The sequence below is a fragment of the Anolis carolinensis genome, chromosome 1 (assembly GCF_035594765.1).
Source record: "Anolis carolinensis isolate JA03-04 chromosome 1, rAnoCar3.1.pri, whole genome shotgun sequence".
Lineage (NCBI taxonomy): Eukaryota > Metazoa > Chordata > Lepidosauria > Squamata > Dactyloidae > Anolis > Anolis carolinensis.
In genome coordinates, this window is record NC_085841.1 from 118,307,979 (window position 1) to 118,334,783 (window position 26,805).

Genomic DNA, 26,805 nt, shown 5'->3' on the forward strand with positions numbered 1-26,805 from the left:
TAACACCTCATTGGAGGTGGATGTTTCTGCTCAACACCTCAGTGGAGGTGGATGCATGTTGCTGTTTGGAATTTAGTAGAAAAGTATGACTTATGGACTTCAGTGAGTACAACTATACCTAAAGACTATGGACAATTGATTAAGAATGATACCCTGTGTACTCAACACAGAGAGAAGCTACACCCTATCTATATCTGAACTTTAATAAGTAATGTGCCTGTATGGTGAATTAATACAAGATGTTTGTGAGTAAACAAGATATGTTATCTTTCAAAGAAGACTTTATTTTTTGATCTTTGAGTGCATTGGGAAATTACAATTTCAACTTCAAAGAAACAACCACCCTTTGCTAACCAAATATATGTTTGTAGTTCAAAGACATTGGCAGTTCAAAGACATGGCTCTTCAGTCTAACAGCCAAGTTACCTGTATGCCATTACATGAATGTTTGTGAACATCACTTGAAAGGGAGGTAGGATCGAGAGGAGGGCCTCCCCAGCAGATCTTAGAGCCCAGATCCCCAGCAGATCTTAGAGCCCAGATCCCCAGCAGATCTTAGAGTCTCTGGGTATGTGCCCACAGACTGGGTGCAGTTAAATCCAATATTGTTGTTCCTTGCATAGTAGAACAACTTTGGACAGTCTCTTTTATTCCCCACAAGAACTGTTCCAATTTCGGCCTAAAGCGGGCCTGGGCAAACTTCGGCCCTCCAGGTGTTTTGGACTTCAACTCCCACAATTCCTAACAGCCGAATTGTGGGAGTTCTGGTCCAAAACACCTGGAGGGCTGAAGTTTGCCCAGGCCTGGTCTAAAGGGAAAGAGGAAAATAACCTGTTCCCGCCTACTCTTCCTCCTCCTCCCCGCCTTGGAACTCCCCGGGATTCCCCCGCCCTTCCTCTCTTGCAGGGAACCGGCGCCCCCCCCCCTCCTCTTTGGGCGCGCGGGCTCCCTTCTTTCCCTCGCGTGCGCTTTCCCCTCATTCAGTGGCACACTTTTACGCGCGAGCGCGCCCTCCGTCGCCAGGGCCGCCTCCCCATTGGCTCTCCCCCTTTCTCCGTCACGGCAGCGTCGGCGGTCATTGGCCGAGCCGGGGGCACATCACAGCTCTTTCGGGATCGCCCTGCAGCTGTTGCTTGAGACGTCACAGCCCGTGACGTCCTTGGACGGCTCTCTCAGCTGTTGCTGTTGCTGTTGTTGTCTATTCCCTCGCGCCTCCCCTTCATCTCCCCGCCTCTTCTTCCTCTTCCTCCTCCTCCTGCCTCTCCAGACTTGCGCACCTAGTTGGTCCTATAAAGAGGAATTAGGCGCGCGCCTGGCTCTGCTGTCAGGTTGTTTGGCCGTGACGCACCGGAGAAAAGACGCTGCAGAAGGAAGGAAAGAAGGAAGCCCCCCAAAGTGCAGAGACAGAGAGTGAGTGAGTCGGTCGCCACGTCCTTGCTTTTCTTTTGTGTAGATTGTTGCATGCATTGAGCAGGCATTCCCAACTTCTCCTTGGGGGGAAGCAATGTTTTGCTATTCACTATTTCCTTCCTATCAATAAGATACATCTTCTTCGCCTCGGGGTGCACTTTGCCGCCACTTTCACTGCTCAAGGCTTAAGGCTCAAGGCTATGGGATCCTGGGATGTGTCGATTGCCCGAGGCACCAAACTCCCTCTTTGGCAGGGAAGGCTCAAGACCTGGCGAAACTACAACTCCCAGGACTCCGTGGCACTCAAAGTGGTATCAAACTGCATTAATTCCACGGCGTAGATGCACCCGGAGCCATTCTCTTTCCTTGCCTCCCGTGGGATCTTTTTCGGGCCCCCAAACGGAGTCTTTGGGTTTCTCCAGCCTTCTTTGCGAGTTTCCTTAATCTCCCTAAAGAAAGTGAAAGTCTGTTGTCGAAGGCTTTCATGGGCGCTGTGAGTTTTCCGGGCATTTATGGCCATACTCCAGAAGCATTCTCTCCTGACGTTTCGCCCACATCTATGGCAGGCATCATCACAGGGGTCTGTTGGAAAGGCAAGTGGGGTTTATAGATCTCTGGCAGAAAACTAGTCCAGGGTGGGTGAGAGAAAGAACTATTGTCTTGTTTGAGGCAAGTGTGAATGTTGCAATTGGCCACCTTGATTAGCATTGCATGGTCTTGAAGCTTCAACGCCTGGCTGCTTCCTGCCCATTGTTGAGAGGTGTTAGCTGGTCCTGACTGATTCAAGTCTGGAGTTCCCCTGCTTTTTGAATGTCGGCTCCCGATGGATTCTCTCTCAGCAAAGGCAGCAACTAACTACGCCACCACGGACTTCCTTCTCTCCCTCCCGCCTTTTCGATGATGGCGGTGGGTTGGGGGCTGATGAGGTGGGAAGGCATTCTCTCTGTTTCCCAATACTCAGGCCCGTAGCCGAGAGGGGGGGGGGGGCTTGAGAGGCTTCAGCCCCCCCCCCCCCGAAATTCTCAGGGTGGTCCGCGAGAAAACCTTACATTTATTATTTCAACTGTTAAGTTTATTCATATCATGATCTGATCACCATGCTCAATATATCCCATATTCATAGGGGTATTGGGATAACGGTACAAAAGGTTTGCTAGGGTAGATCCTCGCTCACCCAGACTCAGCCCCCCCCCTCCCCCCCAATCAAAATCCTGGCTACGGGCCTCCCAAGACTCCTTTCCCTTTTTCCAAATACCTACCTATCTATATCTGTCATCTACCTATCTGGCTATCTGAGACATCACTGTAAATGGCGATTAGGGGTACTGTAGGAGAAGAACAACAAAACGCCTCCCGGTTTACAATCTAATTAAAGAATGACACAAACGGAAAAGGGGATGAAGTGCGGAGCGAAGGGGGAGCTTTGCCAATCAGACTCGAGGGAGAAAGAGAGAAGCAGAGAGGAAGGAAGGTCGGACGGGAAACATACAGAAATCAACAAAAGGGTTGCTGTGAGTTTTCTAGGTTATATGGTCGTGTTCCAGAAACATTCTCTCCTGACGTTTCACCCACATCTATGGCAGGCATCCTCAGAGATTGTCATGTCTGTTGGAAATTAGGCCAGTGGAGTTTATATATCTGTGGAATGTCCAAGGTGGGAGAAAGAAACTCATGTCTGCCTGAGGCAAGTGTGAATGTTGCACTTGATTAGCACTGAATGGCTTTTCAGCTTCAAAGACTGGTTGCTTCCTGCCTGGGGGAATCCTTTGTCGGGAGGTGATTAGCTGGCCCTGATTAGCTGACTTTGACTTTGATTAATCACCTCCCAACAAAGGATTCCCCAGTCATTAAGCAGCCAGACCTTGAAGCTGCAAGGCTATTCAATGCTAATAAATGTGACCAATTGCAACATTCACACTTGCCTCAAACAGGTCAGAGTTGTCTGGCCATGTTCCAGAAGCATTCCTTCCTGACGTTTTGCCTGCATCTATGGCAGGCATCTGCAAAAGTTGTGAGGCCTATTGGAAACTAGGCAAGTAGGGTTTATATATCTGTGAAAGGTCTAGGGTAGGAGAGAGAACCCTTGTCTGTTTGAGGCAGGTGTGAATATAGCAATTAGCCACCTTGGCTGGCATTGAATGGCCTTGCAGCTTCAAAGCCTGGCTGTTTCCTGCCTGGGGGAATCCAGATAGGAAACAATCAGGGCCAGCTAACACCTCCTAACAAAGGATTCATCCAGGCAATAAACAGCCAGTCCTTGAAGCTGCAAGGCTAATCAAGGTGGCCAATTGAAACATTCACACTTGCCTCAGGCAGACAAGAGTTCTTTCTCCCACGCTGGACTTTCCACAGGTATACAAACTCCAGTTGATTAGTTTCCAACAGACATCACAACCTCAGAGTATGCCTGCCATAGATGTGAGTGAAACGTCAGGAGAGAATGCTCCTCGAACATGGCCATACTGCCCGGGAAACTCACAGCAACCCAGGACCTCATCACAGTAGAGCTTGAATCCACTTTAAATCCACTTAACGGAGGGGGGCTTAAACAGCTCAGCCAGACAGGTCCTGGGCCTCACCAAACTACAAAACCCAGAATTCTGCAGGAGGCAGAAACCGGATTTAAAGTGGATTCATGCTCTAGTGTAATGAGGCAGTGGCCAGTGATTCCTTCCACCACATATATCTCCCGTGTTTGCCCTAAACATGGGGACTCCACAAGCGCTTTTCCGAGCTTCCCCCCTGCAGCCCATGCAAAGGCAGCCCTCCCCTTTGGGCTGGACAGAGTCCCAAAGCCTCCGCTCAGCAGGGAAAGCCAAAGAATGTTCCTCACGCGGCTGACATAACGCTCGCCCCCGCTGCTCTCTTTCCGGATGTCCTCCGTATAGATAGATAGATACATAGATTGCGAGGCAGCCTTCCCCCTTCCCCGGGTCTTTCCCGCTCCCTCTAGGAAGTTCTAGCAAGACCCAGCCGGATCCAAACTTCCACCTCCAGTTGGCAAAGGATGAAGAAAAGAAGGAGGAAGCGACTCTAAGGGGAAAAGAACCCAGCTGTTTATGCAAATGAGGGGGCGTGTCGGGAGAGAGAGGCAGAGCTGGAGGCGAATCCACGCCTCCTTATGCAGATGAGGGGGCGTGGCCAGCGGAGGGTGTGCTTGGGCTCTCCCCGGAAGAGCCAGGGACGCCTTATAAACAAACTACTGAGGCGGATAGCTTCAGAAGTGAAGTGACGCTCGGAAGGCGGAGGAGGAGGGAAGTGGGACTATGGCTCCATAAAGACATCCCTCCGACTGAGGTTTGCCTTTACCGGCTCGCCAATTCGTGCTGATCCAGATCGAAACCGGGTGTGTATACAGGTGGAAATGGTAATACGATCGGGCGGCGGGGAGGTTGAATTCGCGAAAGCAAAGCATGTGCATGCTTGTGTGCGTAAGATGGGTATCCTCGGCGAGAGAACTGGAGCTGCATCTGACACTGCAGGATTAATGAAGTTTGATACCAACTTTGCCATGGCTCAAGGCTATGGAATCATCAAAATTGTATAGTTTGGTGAGGCACCAGAAGATTCTATGAAGTCGTGATTCCATAGCCTTGAGCCACAGAAGTTGGGTCCAAAGGCATTCATTCCAGCCTAGATGCGCCTCTGGTGCGCTTTCCTAGTGCTTTCTCCTAACGAAAGGCAGGCAGGAATGCCACTTGGAAGGCTTTGAAGTGGCGTCCAGCTGCCATTCATTCTCCAGTCTGGATGCAAGCCCTAGGGCCGGATCGCCACTGGCATGAACTGCATGATATAGTCAGTGTAGAAAGACCCATATAATGTAGTCTGAATTGTCTTGGTGGGAGGGATCTGCACTGCATTCTAGGGCAGTGTGTTTCTCGGTTGTGGCTACGAAGAGCTTCTTTCTGAGAGAAAACGAACGCAGCGGGTTGCTGTGAGTTTTCTGGGCTGTATGGCCATGTTCCAGAAGGATTCTCTCCTGACGCTTCGCCTGCATTTATGGCGGGCACTTTCAGAGGTTGTGAGGTTTATTGCAAACTAGACAAGAGGAGTTTATATATCTGTGGAAGGTCCAGGGTGGGAGAAAGAATTCTTGCCTGCCTGAGGGAAGTATTAATGTAGCAATTGGCCACCTTGATCAGCATTGAATGGCCTTGCAGCTTCAAGGACTGGCTGTTTACTGCCCGTGGAATCTTTTGTTAGGAGGTGTTAGCTGGCACTGATTTTTTTTCCTGTCTGGATTCCTTTAGACAAGAAGCAGCCAGACTTCGAAGCTGCAAGGCTATTAAATGCTAGTCAAGGTGGCCAGTTGCTTCATTAACACTTGCCTCAAACAGACAAGGGTTCTTCCTCCCACCCTAGATATTCCGCAGATACGTATATAACCTCCCTTTTGCCTAGCTTTCAACAGACCTCACAACCTCTGAGGGTGCCTACCATAGATGCAGTCGAAACGTCAGAAGAGAATGCTTCTGGGACATGGCCGTACAGCCCAGAAAACTCACAGCAACCCAGTGATTCCAGCCATGTAAGCCTTCGGCAAGACATAATGCAGTTCGATCCCACTTGGCTAGGGAATCGGGATGTAGAGGAACCCGAGTGAAGGACTGGCAAAGGCGTGGGTGGAGAGGAATGCGGGCTCCTTGAGGAGATGGCATCCGGGGATGTGTGGCTGCCTTGGGCAGAGAAGGCGAGGTAGAGACTTTGTAAAATTATTGGGCAGTACAAAAGAGTCGATTTGCAAGGGGAAGTCTTAGGCTCCATCTACACTGCCATGTCAAATCCAGATTAGTTGATTTGAGCCAGATTGTGTGCCAGTGGAGACTCATATAATCCGATTCAAATCAGATAATCTAGATTGTACATGGCAGTGCAGATGGGGGCGATTCTCAAAGGTTTCTGTGAGTTTTCCGGGATGTTCCATAATCATTCTCTCCTGACGTTTCGCCCACATCTATGGCCGGCATCCTTAGAAGTTGTGAGGGCTGTTGGAAACTAGGCAAGAGGGCTTTACAGAACGCTGGTCTGTTGGAGGCAGATGTGAATGTTGCAAATGGTTGCCTTGATTAGCATCGAATAGCCTTGCAGCTTCAAGGTCTGGCTGTTTACTGTCTGGAGGTGATTCTTTGTTGGGAGGTGTTAGCTGGTCCTGATTGACTCGTGTCAATGCCTCTGTTTCCAAGGTGTTTTCCTCTCCTTGCCGCTGCTGATGGCTTTCCCTTCTCTCTTCTCCCTTCTGCCAGGAATAAAGGAGGCCCACAGCTCGGCGAGGGAAGGGATTGGTGTTGATTTGAAGCCGGAGTCAGACCCCGGAGCATGGCGGACGAGGCAAGCCCCCTCCCCAGCCCCAGCGACGGCTCGCCGCCCCTTCTTCCCCCTCCTCCCGCTTCGCCTTCCTCCTCCTCCTCCTCCTCCTCCTCCTCTTGCGGGTGCTGCTGCTGCGGCCTGGAGGGCGGGCGGCGGTGCAGCGTGCTGAGCTGGGCGCAAGTGCAGCGCCTGGACCGGCTGCTGGGCGAGCCCATCCCGATCCACGGGCGCGGGAACTTCCCCACGCTCTCGGTGCAGCCGCGGCGGATCGTGGACGCGGTGCGGGGCCGGCTGGAGGAGCGGCGCATCGGCGTGCGGGACGTGCGCCTCAACGGCTCGGCCGCCAGCCACGTCCTGCACCAGGACAGCGGCCTGGGCTACAAGGACCTGGACCTCATCTTCTGCGCCGACCTCAAGGGCGAGGCCGAGTTCCAGACCGTCAAGGAGGTCGTGCTCGACTGCCTCCTCGACTTCCTCCCCGAGGGCGTCAGCAAGGAGAAGATCACCCCGCTCACCCTCAAGGTAAACAAGGCGGCCAGGAAGACAAGGCCGGGGCCGAGACAACAGGGAGCGAGAGAAATCCGCCCCCAGGAAGGGACAGTCACTCCTGGAAGAGTTCTCGTGGGGAGAAGGGCGCTCCACTAAAGATTTCCCACCTATCTAGATAACCAAGGCAGACAGAAAGAGAGGCAACATAGACACAGGCAGCCCACCCCCATTCCACTGTTACAAACACCTGATTTAAGGGGCAGAGGCAACAGGAAGTGAGATAAATCTGCCCCTAGGAAGGGAAATTCACTCCTGGAAGAGTTCTCCTGGGGAGAAGGGGGCTCCACTGAAGATTTCTCACCTATCCCTGTTTCCACAACAAGCCACATTTCTCAAAATCCAATGTTCACAGGGACAGAAAGTGAGGTGAAATCTTTAGAACAGGGGCACAGGCAGCAACACAAACACCACAAGGGGCCCTGTGCTATCAAAGTTAAGCTTTAAATTGTGCCTGTTGTGATTACATACACATTCAACTTAAGAACAAACCTAAATAACCTTTCTTGTTCCTAATTTGGGGACTGCCTGCATGTCTCATTCAGTCTACAATGCCAAATAATGCAGTCTGAATTGCCATATAGGGATCAGTGTAGCTCCGTACCATGCAGTTCAATTTTGTCAGCATTTTATATATACGTATGTATGCATTGTTGTCTCGCTGACATATAATGCAGCCAAAATGCATTATATGTTAGTGTAGCTTGAACACAGGCACACACACAAGCATGCACCCTTCCCCATCTTGCAACTATGCACTGGAGGTAAACAAAATCAGACAGGACAAACAAATACACACACACACATATACACACACACATGTACCAGCTGGAAGAAGAGCTCCTTTCCTTTTCCTCTAGCCATAAGAAAATATCTTAGGATTAGTTTCAGCCAGAATAGACCATATACACACACAAACACACATATACACATACATACAAACTCTGGTTCCCAACCTTTGGGTCTCCAGGTGTTTTGGACTTCAGCTCCCACAATTCCTGACAGCTGGTGAGATGGCTGGGTTTCCTGGGAGTTGAAGACCAAAACACCTGGAGGCCCAAAGGTTGGGAACCACTGTTAACTGGAAGGAGAAAAGCCCCTTCCCCTCCTTGCAACTGTAAAAGGGTTTCATCCAGCCAGAGTAGACCTGTTGAATCAGAGGGGTTTACACAAACAATCTCTCTCACGCACACACACAGAGTATGAAAGGAGAAGAGCTCCCTTTTTCCTCTCCATGCAACCATAAGAAAAGATCATAGGGTTAGTTTCAGTCAGAGTAGACCTATTGGATCAGTGGGGTTTATGCAGCTGTTTCTTTGATTCCTGGGCTCTACTTTAGCCAGGACTGCCAGTAAGACCCCTTCCTCATCCTGCAACTATGCAGTGGTCTCAGTCCTAAAGTGAGTGGTATTGATGCTGAAGCTGCTTTAATACCTCAGCTCTGTTCCCAATAAGATTGCATCTGCACTGTAGAAGGAAGGCAATTTGATATCTCTTTAACCAGTGGCTTAATTTTATGGGCTTCTCAGAGTTGTCATTTTTAGTAACTTTTTTTGCCTTCTGTGCCAAAAAGTGCTGGTGTCTCACCAAACTACAAATCCCTGGATTTCATGGCATTGAGCCATGGTAGTTAAAATGGTGCTGAACTACAGTTATACTACAGTGCAAATACACCCCAAGATTCCTCTTAGTTAACAAGGATCCAAGAAGGGAGAGAACATGACTGCTTGGCGAATTGACTTATTTTGACTTGCAACAATAAAATAGTAATACATTGTTGAAATAATTGCTTTCCCCCCTTGCCCCCCTGCTGTTAATGAGCAAGATTAATGCACTGAAGATATTTTAAAATGGACAGTCAGGCGATGCACATACAAACGCAGGCACCACAACTCCCTTGCTCATTCTCCAACTTTTAAAAAAAGGGCCACTGGTCTTGACCCTAGGGTTAGTTCCAGCTCGAGTAGATGTGTTGACTCAGCAGGGGTTAAGCAACTGTTGCGCTTATTCTTAGTAAGATTCCTGTTAGCTGACAAGGATCCAGAAAGGGGGAGAATGCGATTTCATGTGAGTTTGCCCTTACTTTGGCTCATATCAAAAATAAAAAATGTTGAAATGATTTCCATTTTGTATTCTCTTCCGTGCCCCCTGTCATCCTCCTGCTGTTAATGAACAGGATTAATGATATGAAAACCCCCTCCTTAAGCTTGGAATGGCCCAGACAAAATATTCATCTGGAAAGAGGACCAAAGGGATGTGAGTTTGTGTGTTAATAAGAAATTTCATACGCATTTGTCCATGGAGAGGAAAGAGAGCCCCACAACCTTTTAATTGCAGTGTGATCCTTCACTCCAGTAAACTCTCAGATTTAAATTAACGTAGTTCTGCTTGAGTCTTAGACTTCTGTTGTCTTAACTGCACTCAGCTCATGTTTGACTAGGTTGAAGGAGGGCACCGCTAGAGGGAAATGGTGCTCCCTTGTTTTCTTTTAATTTCTCCCACAAATGGAATGCAAAGGCTGGATTTATCTTTCTGAAAGAACTCTGTCCCACCATCCAGGTTAATATTTTGAAAGCCTTGTGTGCATTCCTTGGTTTCCACAGACTTTTCCCCCCAGTGCTTCTGCATATGGGCCTCAGTGCTGTGCATTTTGGCCCAGATTTCCTCCCTGAGGTGTTGGACTATAACATCTGTCTACCCCAGCGAGTGATAGACTTTATAATTGAGTGGGTATTAATAGGGGAAGGTTGAAACTTTTATAGCACTGACTTCCATTTACTTCAGGGAAACCAAATCACCTTAAAATTTAGCAGTGCTTTTTATAGGACTCCTGTTTTTGTTTTTGTCCCATTGATTTCAGCCAGGCTCTATCTCAAGACCATCAGCTGTTAAGTTCAGCATTGTTTGTGGTTTGGAGAAAGGGAAATGTATGGTGCCAAGACCATTGCAAAATATATGTGCATCTCCTTCCCATTTTAACTGAGATCAGTTATTGATCTTGAACAGTACAAGAATTTGGCAGTGCTCCCTTTTGCGCAAATGCTACATTTAATTGCAATCCTGCAAAGAGAGCCCTTTCTTTGGTGCTTTGTCTGCACATGTGGATGTGCCAATTCCATCTCTTTAGAAGAAAACCTTAATAAAATCCTTACAGAATATGCCCTTTGTGTAGTTGCCATGCCATGCACACTCCCTCTCCCTTTGGAGCTCCGCAGCTGCATGTCTGCAAAACCACATACTAAATCTGTCTACAGTGTCTCTTTCTTATGCCTGGGTTCGGTAAATGGATGGGTTGCAAGCTGGGGGCAGGGTGGAGCTGGGATCAAATGCAAATGAAGGCTCCATAGAGAAGTGTTTTTCCCCGTTTCCTCATGTGCTTCTCTCTCTCTTCTTTTTCTCTGTTCTTAATATGTTCCAAATTGTAGGAGGCCTATGTGCAGAAAATGGTGAAAGTGTGCAATGATTCAGACCGATGGAGTCTTATCTCCTTGTCCAACAACAGTGGCAAAAATGTGGAGCTGAAATTTGTGGACTCTCTGAGGAGGCAGTTCGAGTTCAGTGTTGATTCTTTCCAAATCAAGCTAGATTCTCTCCTCCTGTTCTATGAATGTTCTGAAAACCCAATGACCGAAACTTTCCACCCAACTATCATTGGGGAGAGTGTTTACGGGGATTTCCAAGAAGCCTTTGATCACCTTTGCAACAAGATTATTGCCACCAGAAATCCAGAAGAGATCAGGGGAGGTGGTCTGCTTAAGTACTGCAATCTCCTTGTAAGAGGCTTCAGGGCTGACTCCGAATCGGAAATGAAGTCTCTTCAGAGATACATGTGCTCGAGGTTTTTCATTGACTTTTCAGACATCGGGGAGCAGCAACGGAAGTTGGAGTCGTACTTGCAGAACCACTTTGTGGGGCTGGAGGACCGCAAGTATGACTATCTCATGACCCTCCACGGGGTGGTGAATGAAAGCACAGTGTGCCTGATGGGACATGAAAGGAGACAGACTTTAAATCTGATCACCATGCTGGCCATCCGGGTGCTGGCTGAGCAAAACATCATCCCCAACGTGGCCAATGTCACTTGTTACTACCAGCCAGCCCCATACGTAGCAGATGCCAACTTCAGCAACTACTACATTGCCCAGGTTCAGCCAATGTTCCCGTGCCAACAGCACACATACTCCACTTGGTTGCCCTGTAATTAACAGCCTTTGATGGACTTGAGGGGGAATGTGTTTTCTCTCAAGCCAATTAAGAGGGAGGGTGCCACTTCCCTTTTGAAGATGGGGTGGTTTCTGTGCAGTGGTGGATCTGCTCTGGCTTCTGAGCTAGCAGGGAAGCTATTGATTCTCCTACTTAATGTGACAGAGCATGATACAGAAAAGAACCAAAAGCCTATTGGATTCCACCCCAGAACAAAAAGGCCTGTCATGGAAAGCAAATAGATCCCCCTTGAAATAAACCAAGGAGGAATGCTTGATGACAATATGGGTAGAAAACACCTGCTCCCATAGCTATGGCATAGTGAAAGCTGGAATCTTAAAAACAAAAAAGAGGGGGAAGAATATGAGCATGGGAAGGGAGCTGAATCTATGTGCAGGAATCTAACATTAGTGGCCTCACACAAGAAATGTGCTGGAATAAGGTATATTTTGGAATTACTGCCCTTTGGCCATGCATTTCAGTGCTGTCAAGTGGAATGAACCCACAGAATGTATAGCTTGTTTGAACAGAATGCTTTGAGAGTAACAACTTGCTTCAAAGAAAGAACAGTCAATGGGAACAGTTACTACTTTTTTAAAAAAGTCAGAAATAAGGAAGACAGCATGCAGGGTGATAGCAAATTTCATTAGTTCCAGCTGTGTGCATGCTTCACATTTTTTTAAAAAATGTGGGAAAGCAAAAAATTAAAACAAAAAACAGCTGTAGCAAGCAACATATGCTTCAGGACCAAAGATTTCACAGATAAGTTATCTAAGTAAAGAGAACACAGTAAACAATTACAAAAAGAGAAAAAGAGGGGAGGGGTGGGGAGAGATTACTATATTTGTACACACAAATGTTAGACAAAAGTGCCTGATGCCTTCAGAAAATTTGAAGTGAGAAAACTATAGTTTTGTGGTTTAACTTTGCATTTTTTAAAATCAGGGACACAAGAAACTAAAAATAAGCTTGTGAATAAATGGTGGAGGAAATGCCTATTTTTTCCTGGCAAATACCTATATAAAGTTTATATTGGTGGTGTGATATTATCAAGGTACGCGTGTGTATGTGCGTGTTTATTTGTTATGTGTGTATGAGTGTGTATGTAACATGTTATGTGTATATACACACGTTTTAAATATTGTCTAGGAAAATGTAGCAACTTTAAGGAATGTTATACATAAAAGAAAATGTGTTTTCCAGTCTGCAACAGGATGTTAGAATACCGTGGGCACTTTGCAGAGAGAGTCATTCCCCTGTGTTAGAAAATGGGGATAAACAAGCTAGTTATGCATAAATTTGGATTGGATTTGGTTGCAGGAATAGATCTTAATGCTAATTCATTGCCCGACTTGTGATTTACAACAAGTTTATGTCTGGATAAAAATGTTATTTTTTTTCCTCTAATCTTGTACTGTAACATGATTTTGACACTTAACTCGCTTACTTTTGTGACTGCATACCTCTATGGTGTGTTAGATGCCTATTGCAATATGGTTCAAACACAGACATCCACCCTGACAGCTAAAGAATTTAGCTTTAGCCACTCGTCTGAATGCCCAATATTAATATATATTTTAAACTAGCTGAATGCGCTGTGCATTCCAAGACCACTAGAAGTGAGTAAATGTGAACCGTTATGAAGAGCATTGAATAGATGTTTAAAATGTATATTATATATTATGCAACAATTAAACAACTTTGATCTGGTTGTTACACTGCATTTTCCAGCTTAGTACTGTACCTTATTTAAAATGAATTAATTTTGCATTGGAACAAATAATCAGATTTAATTTTATTTTCCCCAAGAGTCAGAGATCAGGGAAATTGTTGTACTGGGAGTGATTCCTCTTCTTGTATTGTGACTTATCATACAGAAGAGTTTAATTCTTCAGCCAATTGCCTTTCCAAACAAACGTTGATGGAATACCGCAAAAGCTTTCAGATATACTGTAGTACAGAGCTTGTAAGCTCACAAAGAAGAAAATAATCAGTGGGTTCAAATGCTTTAAATGTGCTGGATTGTGACCCATTTGTTGTTTTTTCATGGTAAGGAAAAAACCAAAGGTTATAGCATTGTACTGAAAAAAAATTACCCATTCCACCCACTACTTTAGAATCAAATAAAACAATAGTGTATATGCAATGCAGGCAACAAAATGTTTAAAAGAACATCAAATATTTAAAGTGAGGGGATTGGTAAATTGCTAAACAGGTATTTTAGTATCCCCTTATCCAACTACAACCCTGGCAGTATATTTCCTCTGTACTCACTTTCAATTATAGAAGTTCCCTCCAATTTTTACCATTCTTTTTATGTCTGAAGTGAAGTTTAGCAGGATCTCAGTTTGTTTACTCAACCCCCTCCTATGTAAATTCATCAGGAATCAGTCATAGCTCTGACCGTGGAAGCCCCTTGTCATCACTTTTGCACTGTGTCTGCTTGACGCTTGCTAGCCATGGCCTGTAGAAGTACACTCACACACACAGACTCACACATACACTCTATCCAGTATTTATGTCTATCCTGCACATGCAAATAGTGCTCTGTGCTCAGTTGTGAAAATGAAATGTTTGCTTCTGGGAGCCTAGTCCTACCACAGCAGCAAAGCTGAGAGGGAGACAGTAATTGTCCAGACCAAGAGTTTCGCCTCTGGTTGTTTGGAGGGCTTATTAGTGGGGAAGCCAAGCTGAAGGTTGGGGAAATAGGATCAGCTGGTAACGCGGTATGTCCTTTCTCACCACAGCTATTTTGCTTCAAATCAGTGAGTCATCCACTACTGAACCGGGTTTGGGAATTTCTTGTGCCACAGCCACAAAATGCTGATAATACGTTATACATTTTCCTTCAGAGCAGACTTTTCCATCTTTTCTTTAAAACAAACTCAAATAATTAGTATTGTGACTTTTGGATTACAGTCCTCCCTCCCCTCTTGGCTCACTTGATCAATTTGATATTTCTCTCTCTCTCTCTCTCTCTCTCTCTCTCTGGTCCAATTTTTGTTGGTCGTTTTTACACATGCTCCTGTGTTAAAATTCATGGAGTCTTTAAGTAGCTGGTTGCTTTAAGAAAAAGTGGTTTGATGTTAGTGGTGAAATGAATCCATGATATCAGGCCATGAATGAAAATAAGAGCACACCCCCAAAACCTGTTTTGCGGTTCCCCACTCTATGGAGCTCAGCTATATCTCTCCCACACATTCCCCTCAGATGTAATAAAGGAGTAATTTCTCAAAACAAAAACAACAAAAGAAGTAAAGGCCTGATACCATGTAGAATCCTGTAGTATTAACTCAGCAGAATTAAGTTTAAAATATGCTTTCATGAAACAAGGATTTCTTTCCCAGGGCTGAGCTAATATAAGATGTCTCGGATACAATGAAATTATTTCTGATTCTGCTGATGAATTGTGAACCAAGACTAAATTTTTTCTGATACTATTGGAATTGTGGGGAGGAAGAAAAAGGATGTCAGGCTTGTTTTTGCAGTATAGTAGAAACCACAATCATTTTAGTGTTGGTTATTCTAAAATTCCTATTTTTCCATGTACCCTGTGTATATGATTGCAAACTTTGCATCCATGTAAATATCACTCCCCTTTATCAAAACCTTTTCTGCTCTGGATCATTCGGTTCAGGCAAATGGAGTGGTTCTATATATATATATATGTAATCTGCAATATGCAAAAATAAACAAGAAAAATGGGAGATGAGGAAAAATGCTAGCTCCGTAACTTTTTATTTAAATGCTTTAAAACTTATTTGCTGCTAGGTGTTGCACAAAATTTCATGCACAGCTTATAAATGCCTGTTGTAATATGCTTTATTTGCAAGTTGTATTATTTTGAAGACTCTTATCAAGTAAGAGAAAGCTTTAAATGGTTTATGAAAGAAAAAAATATGGAAAGGAAAAAGAGAAGCAAAAAGAGTATATATCTATCTAAATGACATATCCAGCACTTTTGTTCTTTGTTTTTACTTTTTTGTTTGTTTGGTATGGCTTTCTGTTTTCACTGCAATTGAGAAAATCCAAAATCCATGTACAGGTTTTGCTGTTTGCTATTTTTTGCAACTAGTTAAACATCAGAAAGGCCTACAGACTTCAGGACCGGGTTGGAGGTAGCGCCACAAATTCTTGCAGTCTGTGGGAAGTGATGCTGATTTTGTTTTCCTTTAAATTCCACACAACTGTTGTCTTCAGAAAGACATCCTGTTGCACCAAACTGCTCCCTTGACTGCTTCTTTAGGAACGTCCAGACTCCGAGTTCTGTTGGCGGTTGAAACAAAGAGCAGATGGAAAACAGACACTTTAACCAACAAAAAGCATTCGCTTCTGTGCTAGAGGGAAGAGATTGTGAATTTTGTTTACAGCATCCAATATTTGGAATTTTTTGTAAATAAAAATGTTATTTTTTCTATTTATGTGTGTCAGATCTTTTCAGTGTTGAAAATATCTCTGTCCCTTTTTGTGACTGACCCACCTTTATTAGAAAGAGCAAACAGCATATTTCTGAGAAGGGGCTCTTTGACTGGAGAGAAATATGAATTTGAAAACATTGACTGAAGATGCATCTACACTGTAGAATGAATGCAGTTTAACACCACTTTATCTGGCTCAATGCTATGGAACCCAGGGAGTTAGTTTTATAAGGTCTTTTTGAAACTACAATTCCCAGGATTTCATAGCAGTGAGCCATGGTGGACAAAGTGGTGTCATGATGCATTAATTTCACAGTTTAGATGTACTCCAGGTTTCAGATAAACCCAGACAGCTGACAGCCAAAACATCTTAATATCAATACTCAATTGGCTTGTAAATCCCTTGAAAGGTAGGGCATCATCAATGGATATTTACATTAATGGAATATAAATTTGAGGATCCAATTGTGTGTGTTTTTAATCCTTGGACTAAGGCACCCATTCAGAGGAGAAAGATATTATGTAGCCTGGGGAAGCAGAACATTGACTTGCTTGTAAACCTTCGATTTTTTTGTGCACACACTCTGTGAATGGTTCATTGAGCACGTTAGTAACAGTTGCTGGGAACCTTTAAACATGATGATCCATCGCTTTTCGTGTGTTTGCTATTATCCACATTTTCCTATTTCTATGGTAAGTTCAGGAACATATCCTCCATGGATGAGGTGTGCATGTCATACTGCACCTTCAAACTAAGGGTCCACACAGGCATAAGAAAATCAATGTTAATGTAAACTGCTTTATAAATCTGATTTACCTTAAGTCATAAAATCTTTAGGATGCCAAATCTCTAACTTTGGCACTCAAAGGTTATGCTGAAATCCTGGTATGACGTCGCAGAGGCAAGAAGGGTTCACAGGTATTCCCCTTTATTCACAGAACCTGAAATGTTTCCGGAAATTATGTGTAGATATAAATGTGGGAATTTTTTTGCATGTAAATTTAAAAAAAAACCAATTTTTGTTAGATGCCCGGCCCTTGCCAATATCCTAGAAATCTTTCTCAGTGTTTTTAGAAAAAGGAAAATGGGCAATTGTGCACAACAGGGGTGGGGGAGTGGTTGCAGAAAATCAGAAAAAAACCATTTTGAGAAACACATGACTTTTTTTGTGTAAAATGGGTTTAAACTAGAAAAGTGTTTCTGGAAACATTTTTGTGTGTGTTATAGCACAAACTCTTTTCATGAAAAATATAGGTGTTGTTTTGTAGAGAATATTTATCCCTAAAAACTTTCAGATGTGTGAATGCAAGAAAAAAATCTTTCTTTTTAGCAAGGAGAAAACCATGGAAGTTATTAATCTCCATATGGAAGAATAAATTGTTGAATATTTACATCCTTACCTTTTGGTTCACTTCAGGATTTCTACCTTTTCCTGAAATTTGCTTCACACTAAAATTATACCTTCATATTGCTGCTGCATAGTTACTGGTTGCAGGCCAAAGTCTTGCCACATTACAAATGCATCTCAATTTTATGGTGTTTTAGCCTCCAGAGAATCCTGGGAGAATAACTCCTTTCAGCTACAATTCCATCATTCTTTGGAAATAAAGGAAGATTGCTTTAAGTCACAGTATAGATGAGAATTCATTGCAAAGAGTCCTTTTGTCAGACGACTGGAATATAAATATAAAAAGTGAAAATTTCACCCTATGTCTCTCATGTAGAAATTCTTGGGCAAAACAATACATGGTCTCCCTCCCCTTTCTTTCTCCTTCTCCTTCCCTGGGTGTGTGGTAGGGAATCCACACCAATTTGATATAAACAGTGCTATGTCACTCGGGGATCTCTCTCCTCTCTCACGTATCTACCCTGAAGAAATCAAAATATCATTTTGCATATCTGTGCATAATATCTTGACATTTTCGGTTACTACTTCACAAGATTTTTTCCCCATGTTCACTCATGTGTAAAGGGGAATAATTATATTGCATATTTCCCTTTATAAATATCACTCTTGGAACTGCCTGGAACTTTGTTGATTTGAATGCTTACTCTCAAATGAGAATCTATAAGACTTCGATCTGCTAGGTATGCAAATGTGTGCATAAATGGATCCAAATAATTTCCCTGTTTGGTAAGAAAAGAGAAGTGGCCTGGCTGAATAACTGAGATTTGCATGCTGCAATGCTTTCAGAGCAGAGCTAGTACAGTATGACCTCCATATCCATGGGATTAGTACCTAGAATTCCACCAACCCATATCTAATGAAATGTGCCCTCCCTAGGAATTTTATAGGTCCTTCATGCAGTTCTGTGGTATGCTTCCAACGGAAGTTACAGAGTCACTTTGGAGGACCTAGCAAATTCCTAGTGAGAATACTGCTCTAGGAATTTTGTAGGTTCTCCAGTGCAAACCTATGGTAACATCTGGTGGAAGTCATTCATTTAATAGAGTTGTGTAGTATCGAAGGTTTCCTGTTTCCACAGTAAGTTTAGGGATGAATTGTCTATGGCTATGGAGTTCATACTATACTGATGCAGAGACACACCGATTATCTACAGCTCAGGTGCCTTTTGGGCATATGAATCCTACCCTTTTTGCTGCCCCACAATGTTGCCATTAACCCAACAGTTTTGAGGCCTTTGCATTGAGCCTGAAGGTCTGTAGAATTTTTTGTATTCATGTTAAGTCAGTTAGGAATTTGGTCTTATCAAGATTCCCAATCATCATCATGAACATCATTATTATATTTATTTATACCCTGCAACTTGACATAAGTATTAGTATACAATTTAAAATATACTAATATACAAACATTAAAACATCAGACACAAGCAACACTAAAAATTCAGTTAAAATCCATCAAAAGATATTCAAAGTTAAACTAGATCTTAAACACCTTCATCTTTAAAAGCCTGCCTGAATAGAAAGGTTTTAGCCTGCTGCCAGGACAACAGGGAAGGGCCATTCTGGCCTCCCTGGACAGGAGGTCGAGAGGCAACCACTGAGATCATGGAAGCTCTAATTATGGTACGACTGAAAACCATTGTAGAGCTCACTGAACAATACACAAAGGAGGCTTAATACACGAAGGTCTGGGAAGCTGCTGGGTAGCATTTAGGAATGGAGATATGACACGCAAGCAAGACCTGAGTAGAATTTCTCCCCATAATCCTGACTCCACTTTAGCCTTCCACACGAGTAAGCAAATACCTTCATAAGATTGGTTTTTATGCGTCCGAGTATACAAACTTGCACAAGTGAGATGGCTGACATTTTAGCTTCTCCGAATAGGACTCTGGCTCAATAATTAGCACTTCAGTTTTAGGTACAGAATACATTGGAAATGTCTCCTTCTGGATTGATATTCCTGGAATTCTCACTGACTATTCTGGCCAGTGGGGCTGTACCAAGCACCTTCTGTTAAAAGATCACATATTGCCCAAACAAAATCTACAAAAGAGAACAAATTGCTTTTGCTCATTTATATATAGAACATTAAAATACGGAAATTAAAAAATAATAGGTTTAAGTACATAGGAGTCCTGTACTATATATTTCACTGTAATGGATTACAACTATGGGTAGACAATCTACATGTTCTTGTTCAGTCTGCTATTGTGGCTGATGGGAAACTTGAAGACCCCTGTCTTCCTTTCTTAGTGCTCTTACAACAAACTAGGACTGGATAGTCCTTCAGATTCAGGACTTCTTCATAGAGAGGTCTACTCTTTGGCAGTTCTTTGAAAAACAAAAGGCTGGGAATCATGTAACTTTCCAGACACAGTTGACCTGCAAATCCCAGCAGTCTCAGTCAATATAGGACCTCTTCACAGGACCCAGCTGGGACATTCCATCTCACTGGCTTTTGCTGGCAAAACGGAAAGTGCACGGGATGACTCATGGCACCCCGTGTGCTCTCCCTCCTCCCTTCATCACACAGAGGGGCGGGAGAGGGAGTTTTGGAGCTACCCGCACAACGCTTTCCTCCTCGTAGTGAAGGGTGAAGTGTCTTTCAGCACTTCGCCTCCACTTTGGGAGGAAAGTGGGCGGGGCCTGCTGTGTGTTGTGTGATGGTGGATGGCAGACCCCATCAAAAGACCTCCAAAGCAGTGCATGAAGGTGGCAAAACAGGGCTTTTTAGCTCTGTTTGAATAGATCCCTAGTCAATGATGAGGAGTGGTGGCACTTATAGTCTAGCACAGGCAAAGAAAAACTTCAGCTCTCCAAGTGTTTGGACTTCAACTCCCACAGTTCCTAACAGCTGATAAGCTGGCTGAGTTTCTGGGAGTTGAAGTCCAAAACACATAGAGGGCTGAAGTTTGCCCATGCCTGGTCTAACATGTAGAAGGACTGATAATCCGCAACCATTAAATGGAAGTAGGAAACTTGGCTTCCCTGATTACTTCCCCCTTCCAAAGAAAAAGAAAGTGGGTTAATATTTTAGAGAAATTACACGTAAGTGTAAGTTCTCTAAAATTTCCATCTGACCGGGAGGTGCTTTAGTGATCTAGGGTGGGAAGGATGCATGCCATTCCTCCCAGTCATGGCTACTGTCTCATCTTTCTCTTAGAGGTCAAGTGTGGCCTGGCACATCCTAGAGAGAGAAATGGGAAACATCAGTCACCTTGTTTTGAATCCATTGGCTGATCAGTCATTTGGCAGGAGTGATCCAGATTTGGGCTTCATTCCAGATATATGTATGTGGGAGTATTTATCCTCCTACTCCCCCATACTCTCCAGTTCCTTTCAGAGTATTTTCCCACCCATCCTTCTTCTATCACCATGGGATCATATTGTTGGTTGTATGTCTCAGAGGTTATTTATGCTTGTTATGTCAATTTGTTTACCACAACCTTTAGGGGGGCATTTGTTGGACACTATGTAGCATTAGGGGATCCCTTGGGAACCTAAGGAGTATGAAGTGGTATGGGTTTTGTCTGGATTAAGGTCGGATATTGTCCTGTGCCTCTGGTAGTGGGGAAGGGTAGGGGATTTCTGCTTTGTGAATCCTTTCCTGTCATTCCTAGGGTACCAAGCCGGAAATCAGGCTTATCAAATGATAGGTGGGTTGGTTAATGCCTGGATCCAGACCCATGTGTTTTTGCCAACCCTACCAACAGTTGTAATCAATAAAAAATGTGGTCTTATTATTCCACACCCATTGTGTATCATGTATTCTGTTGTGCAAAAAGCATAACTTGCCTCTGGACATGCAAGTAGATTAAGAAATTGATGATTTGGCATACTACATTTTCACATATGTATGTTTTTAAATGAACATTTCATTGTATTAGTAAATGAGGATTTGGTGCTGTTTTGAACTCTCAAATATGTAATCATGGTGTGTCCATTTTTTTATTTTTTTTTTTAGAAAAAAGGATTGCTTGAAAAAGTTACTTTTGTTGGCTACAACTTCCAGAATCCTCAAATGTTTCCAAAAATATTTTTTTCTAACCTCTGCGGGGGGGGGGGGGGGGGGGGAGACCCCAATCTTAGTGTTCCTGGAGGCGACAGTAGTTGTTTTTGTTTCAGAGTGAAAATGAGTTATTTTATATTCCATTGTTAAGAAGGAAAAATGTTTGGAGAGAGAAGAGGAAAGACATCATGAGTCTTTAAAAAATCTGGCAATGTGGCCATGAAAATTTAGCTGTAAGTGTTTGTGGTTTTCTTCAAACAATATTTAAATAGCATTAATAGATGAGAACTGTAACAATGCACAGAACTCAAGTAGAAATGTTCACAATATTTCTGCATGTGTGAGTGATGCTTTCAAATATTTAAAACAAAGTGAAGGAAATATCTTGGGTAAAAACCCATTGCTTTATTTTTCTTTAGTGTAACTCTTCAGATACTTTTGGAGAGTACAGAGAACCCACCACTCTGGCAATGGTCTCTCTCTACATCTATTTGGGACATTGCGTGCAGAGAACAGCTTTTTTAATATATATAATATGTTTTGGCTTCCTGCTGTATGCGGAAAATAGGCATACGGATCCTCTGTTGTGTTTCTGTATGTCAAAACCAACAGAGGTTCCTGCTGTGCAAGGTCAACAACAAAATCTTTAACTATTTATCAAAGAAAAGCTATATCGCTGCTCTCAAACACATATAAAAAGTTGCACATGTAGAAACTGGCAAAATGGTGATACAGTATATGAAAAGGCCTGTTGACAATCCCAGCCTGGTAATGTTAGATCTTGGGAATGCTACTTTTTGGACTATTGCTCATAACACATCTCAGCTAGTATGGTTATTGGCTTGTCAATTGAAGGATTCTGGAATCAGTTATTCAAAACTTCAGCTTTCCTAAATTCTGGCCAATGCATATGCTAACAGATATCAACATCAGAATATTGCACAGGGAAGATGGTGTGATAAAACGGGCTTTGGCTGAAGGCTACAGTGGGATCATTGTTGGAAATGGGAACAAGAAGAGACATTTTACCATTTGTGGTGGATGTGAGAGAAAATAAAAAAAGGATTATTGCACATGGTATTAGTACTGAGAAGCACCTCTGTTCATTGGGTTTTTTTTAATATTTGTTACTTTTTGTTCATTTTTGGGGAGATCTGAAGATTATATTAGTCACAGTAGAACTTGGTTGTCTCTCTTCCCCCCTATCATCTTTGTGAATAAAATTATTCCGCCAAAACAAAGTACTAGACAAGTTTCTTAATTAAAGAAAGTTAAGCATTGGCTCCCTGCTCAGGCATTTCACTTTTAGCAAGTGTTGAACTTCCTTTTTGAAATAAATGTCAGGTAGATGTGCTTCACTTTGGCAGACTTTCTCCTATTATATTTAAAAATTGTACCGTTTAAGTTCATCTGATACCTTCTGCATAAATAATTATGTTTATGTGTACCTGGTGCCTAAATGATCAGCTTTCTGATTCAAAGAAATCATAATATGGATATCATTAAAAAAAAAAAAGCTGCTGACTGGCACTGTAACTTCCCTTTGTTATATAAATCCAGGCAGAATTACTTTATGTAATTCAGAAGAAGTGTAGTACAAGAAGGTCAAACTGATCATAGTTCTGAGATTGGGTTTTATTTTTGTTTCAAACATTCTAGGCCAATTTTAGACCAACCATTTCATGTCTATAGAGTATAATGAAAGATAACATTCCAGAACGAAGACTACCTGGCTGACAAAGAATCTGACATGCAACAAAATATGATTTTAGGCATTTCAAATGCTCTTTCCCTCTTTCTTTGTGCCTCTGGTAATTTACTTATAGCCGTCTACAAAATAATCTCTAAAATTGGAATTGATAACTCTGAGGTTTTCAAAGGTCAGTTTAGCTCCCATACTCTTGCCAATCATTCCATTGTCCAAAAACAAAACTGGAAATTTTGCATATCACTTTTTTCTCAACAAGGAAACCCACTGGGTGATCTTGGTCAATTTGCAGTCTCTGAACCTCAGAAGAAGGCACTGTCAAATCTTCTCTGAACAAACCTTAGGGCAGTGGTTCTCAAGCTGTGGGTCCCCAGATGTTTTGTCCTACAACCCCCAGAAATCCCAGCCAGTTTACCAGCTGTTAGGATTTGTGGGATTTGAAGGCCAAAACATCTGGGGACCCACAGCTTGAAAACCACTGCTTAGGGTCCTTGTAAGTCAGGAATGACCTGAAAGGTCACAACAACAAGAACAAGGTCCCTCATAGAATCATAGAATCATAGAATCATAGAATAGTAGAGTTGGAAGAGACCTCAAGGGCCATCTAGTCCAACCCCCCGCTAAGAAGCAGGAAATCGCATTCAAAGCACCCCCGACAGATGGCCATCCAGCCTCTGCTTAAAAGCCTCCAAAGAAGGAGCCTCCACCACAGTCCGGGGGAGAGAGTTCCACTGCCGAACAGCCCTCACAGTGAGGAAGTTCTTCCTGATGTTCAGGTGGAATCTCCTTTCCTGTAGTTTGAAGCCATTGTTCCGTGTCCTAGTCTGCAGGGCAGCAGAAAATAAGCTTGCTCCCTCCTCCCTATGACTTCCCCTCACATATTTGTACATGGCTATCATGTCTCCTCTCAGCCTTCTCTTCTGCAGGCTAAACATGCCCAGCTCTTTAAGCCTCTCCTCATAGGGCTTGTTCTCCAGACCCTTAATCATTTTAGTTGCCCTCCTCTGGACGCTTTCCAGCTTGTCAACATCTCCCTTCATCTGCGGTGCCCAAAACTGGACACAGTATTCCAGGTGTGGTCTGACCAAGGCAGAATAGAGGGGGAGCATGACTTCCCTGGATCTAGACGTTATTCCCCTATTGATGCAGGCCAAAATCCCATTGGCTTTTTTAGCTGCCGCATCACATTGTAGGCTCATGTTTAACTTGTTGTCCACGAGGACTCCAAGATCTTTTTCGCACACACTGCTGTCAAGCCAGGCGTCCCCCATTCTGTATCTTTGATTTCCATTTTTTCTGCCGAAGTGAAGTATCTTGCATTTGTCCCTGTTGAACTTCATTTTGTTAGTTTCGGCCCATCTCTCTAGTCTGTCAAGATCGTTTTGAATTCTGCTCCTGTCTTCTGGAGTGTTAGCTATCCCTCCCAGTTTGGTGTCATCTGCAAACTTGATGATCGTGCCTTCTAACCCTTCGTCTAAGTCGTTAATAAAGATGTTGAACAGAACCGGGCCCAGGACGGAGCCCTGCGGCACTCCACTTGTCACTTCTTTCCATGATGAAGACGACGCATTGGTGAGCACCCTTTGGGTTCGTTCGCTTAGCCAATTACAGATCCACCTAACCGTAGTTTTGTCTAGCCCACATTTTACTAGTTTGTTTGCCAGAAGGTCGTGGGGGACTTTGTCGAAGGCCTTACTGAAATCTAGATATGCTACATCCACGGCATTCCCTGTATCGACCCAACTCGTAACTCTATCGAAAAAAGAGATCAGATTAGTCTGGCATGACTTGTTTTTGGTAAATCCGTGTTGACTATTAGCAATGACCGCATTTGTTTCTAAGTGTTTGCAGACCACTTCCTTAATGATCTTTTCCAGAATCTTGCCTGGTATTGATGTGAGGCTGACCGGACGGTAATTGTTTGGGTCGTTCTTTTTTCCCTTCTTGAAGATAGGGACCACATTCGCCCTCCTCCAATCTGCTGGGACTTCTCCTGTTCTCCAAGAACTCTCGAAGATGATTGCCAGTGGTTCTGAAATAACTTCCGCTAGTTCCTTCAATACTCTTGGATGTAGCTGATCTGGCCCTGGGGACTTGAATTCGTTTAGAGTGGCCAGGTGTTCCTGGACAACTTGTTTCCCTATTTGGGGTTGGATTTCCCCCAATCCTTCGTCCATTCCATGTTGCTGAGGTTGAAGATGGCTTTCTTTTTGTGAGAAGACCGAGGCAAAGAAGGCATTAAGCAGTTCTGCCTTTTCCCTATCCCCTGTCACCATCACCCCATCTACTCCTTGCAGTGGCCCTATCGCCTCCTTTTTCTTCCTTTTTCTACCAACATAAGCAAAAAAACCTTTTTTGTTGTTTTTTATGTCCCTGGCAAGCCTGAGCTCATTTTGCGCTTTAGCCTTGCGAACCTTTTCCCTACAGGAGTTGGCTATACGTTTGAATTCTTCTTTGGTGATTTCTCCCCTTTTCCACTTCTTGTGCATGTCACTTTTGAGCTTTAGCTCAGTTAGAAGTTCTTTGGACATCCATTCTGGCTTCTTTGCACTTGTCTTATTTTTCTTCTTTGTTGGCACTGTTTGTATTTGCGCCTTGAGTATTTCACTTTTGAAAAACTCCCATCCATCCTTAACTCCCTTGTCTTTTAATATCGGCGTCCATGGAATGCCGCTCAGTAATTCCTTCATTTTTTGGAAGTCAGCTCTCTTAAAGTCCAGAATGCGTGTTTGACTTGTCTTAGTTTCAGCAATCCTTTGTATTGCAAACTGCAGGAGCACATGGTCACTTGCCCCTAAGGATCCAACCACTTCAACTGTATTGATCAGGTCTTCCACATTTGTTAAGATTAGATCAAGAGTTGCTGATCCCCTTGTTGCCTCTTCTACCTTCTGGACCATAAAATTATCTGCAAGGCAAGTGAGGAATTTGTTGGACTTTGTACTCTTGGCTGAGTTTGTTTTCCAGCAGATATCGGGATAATTGAAATCGCCCATGACTACTATATCTCTTCTTTGTGCCTGTTTGGTCAGCTGTTGACAGAAGGCTTCATCAAGTCCTTCATCCTGACTCGGAGGTCTGTAGTAGACACCCACGACAAGATCTTTTTGAGTCCCGGTTCCCTTGATTCTTATCCAGATGCTTTCAAGCTGGTTTCCCGGATTACAGTCTTGCATTTCTTCTGCAACGTAACTGTTTTTGACATATAAAGCTACTCCCCCTCCTCTCCCCTTTGTTCTATTTCTGTGAAAGAGGTTATAGCCCTCAATGGTTAAATTCCAGTGATGGGAGTCATCCCACCAGGTTTCAGTGATGCCTATGACATCGTATGTGTGGTGCTGTGCTAGGAGTTGGAGTTCGTCTTGCTTATTTCCCATGCTCTGAGCATTAGTGTAAAGACATGTAAGCCCCTGTGACCTCCCCTCGAACTGTTTATTTGGGATTATTGTGCTCTCTGTACTTGGTCCTTGCTGTGTTTGTGCAGCCCTCCGTTTAGCCTTACGGCGGTTCCCTGTGGTCGTGGGTAATATAGTGTTCGCCAGGCTGTTGTTCCCCTCCCCCAGTGGATTTAGTTTAAAGTGCGCCTGATGAGGTTTGTGAGTCTGTGTGCAAAAAGATGTTTTCCTACTTGTGTGAGATGCACCCCATCGCTTGCCAGTAGTCCATCCTCTTGGAAGAGTAGACCATGGTCAAGGAAGCCAAAATGCTCCTCTTGACACCATTTTCTGAGCCAGTTATTGACCTGTACTATTTTTCCGGCCCTTGTAGAGCCATGTCCTACCACGGGGAGGAG

The 26,805-nt window shown here is 43.8% G+C and overlaps 1 protein-coding gene across 2 annotated transcripts; it reads left to right on the forward strand.

The window, feature by feature from the left end:
- Positions 1-1,192: 1,192 nt before the first annotated feature.
- On the forward strand, positions 1,193-15,883 carry tent5a (terminal nucleotidyltransferase 5A). 2 transcript variants are annotated; one of them, XM_008121884.2, is made up of 3 exons: positions 1,193-1,410; positions 6,654-7,239; positions 10,689-15,883. In XM_008121884.2, the coding sequence occupies exons 2-3, from the start codon at positions 6,727-6,729 to the stop codon at positions 11,466-11,468; spliced, it is 1,293 nt and encodes a 430-aa protein (XP_008120091.2). In that variant the 5' UTR covers positions 1,193-1,410; positions 6,654-6,726; the 3' UTR covers positions 11,469-15,883. The 2 variants fall into 2 exon arrangements, with proteins under 2 accessions (XP_008120091.2, XP_008120098.2); XM_008121891.3 differs by lacking the exon at positions 1,193-1,410 and adding an exon at positions 3,850-4,756.
- The last annotated feature ends 10,922 nt before the right edge of the window (positions 15,884-26,805 follow it).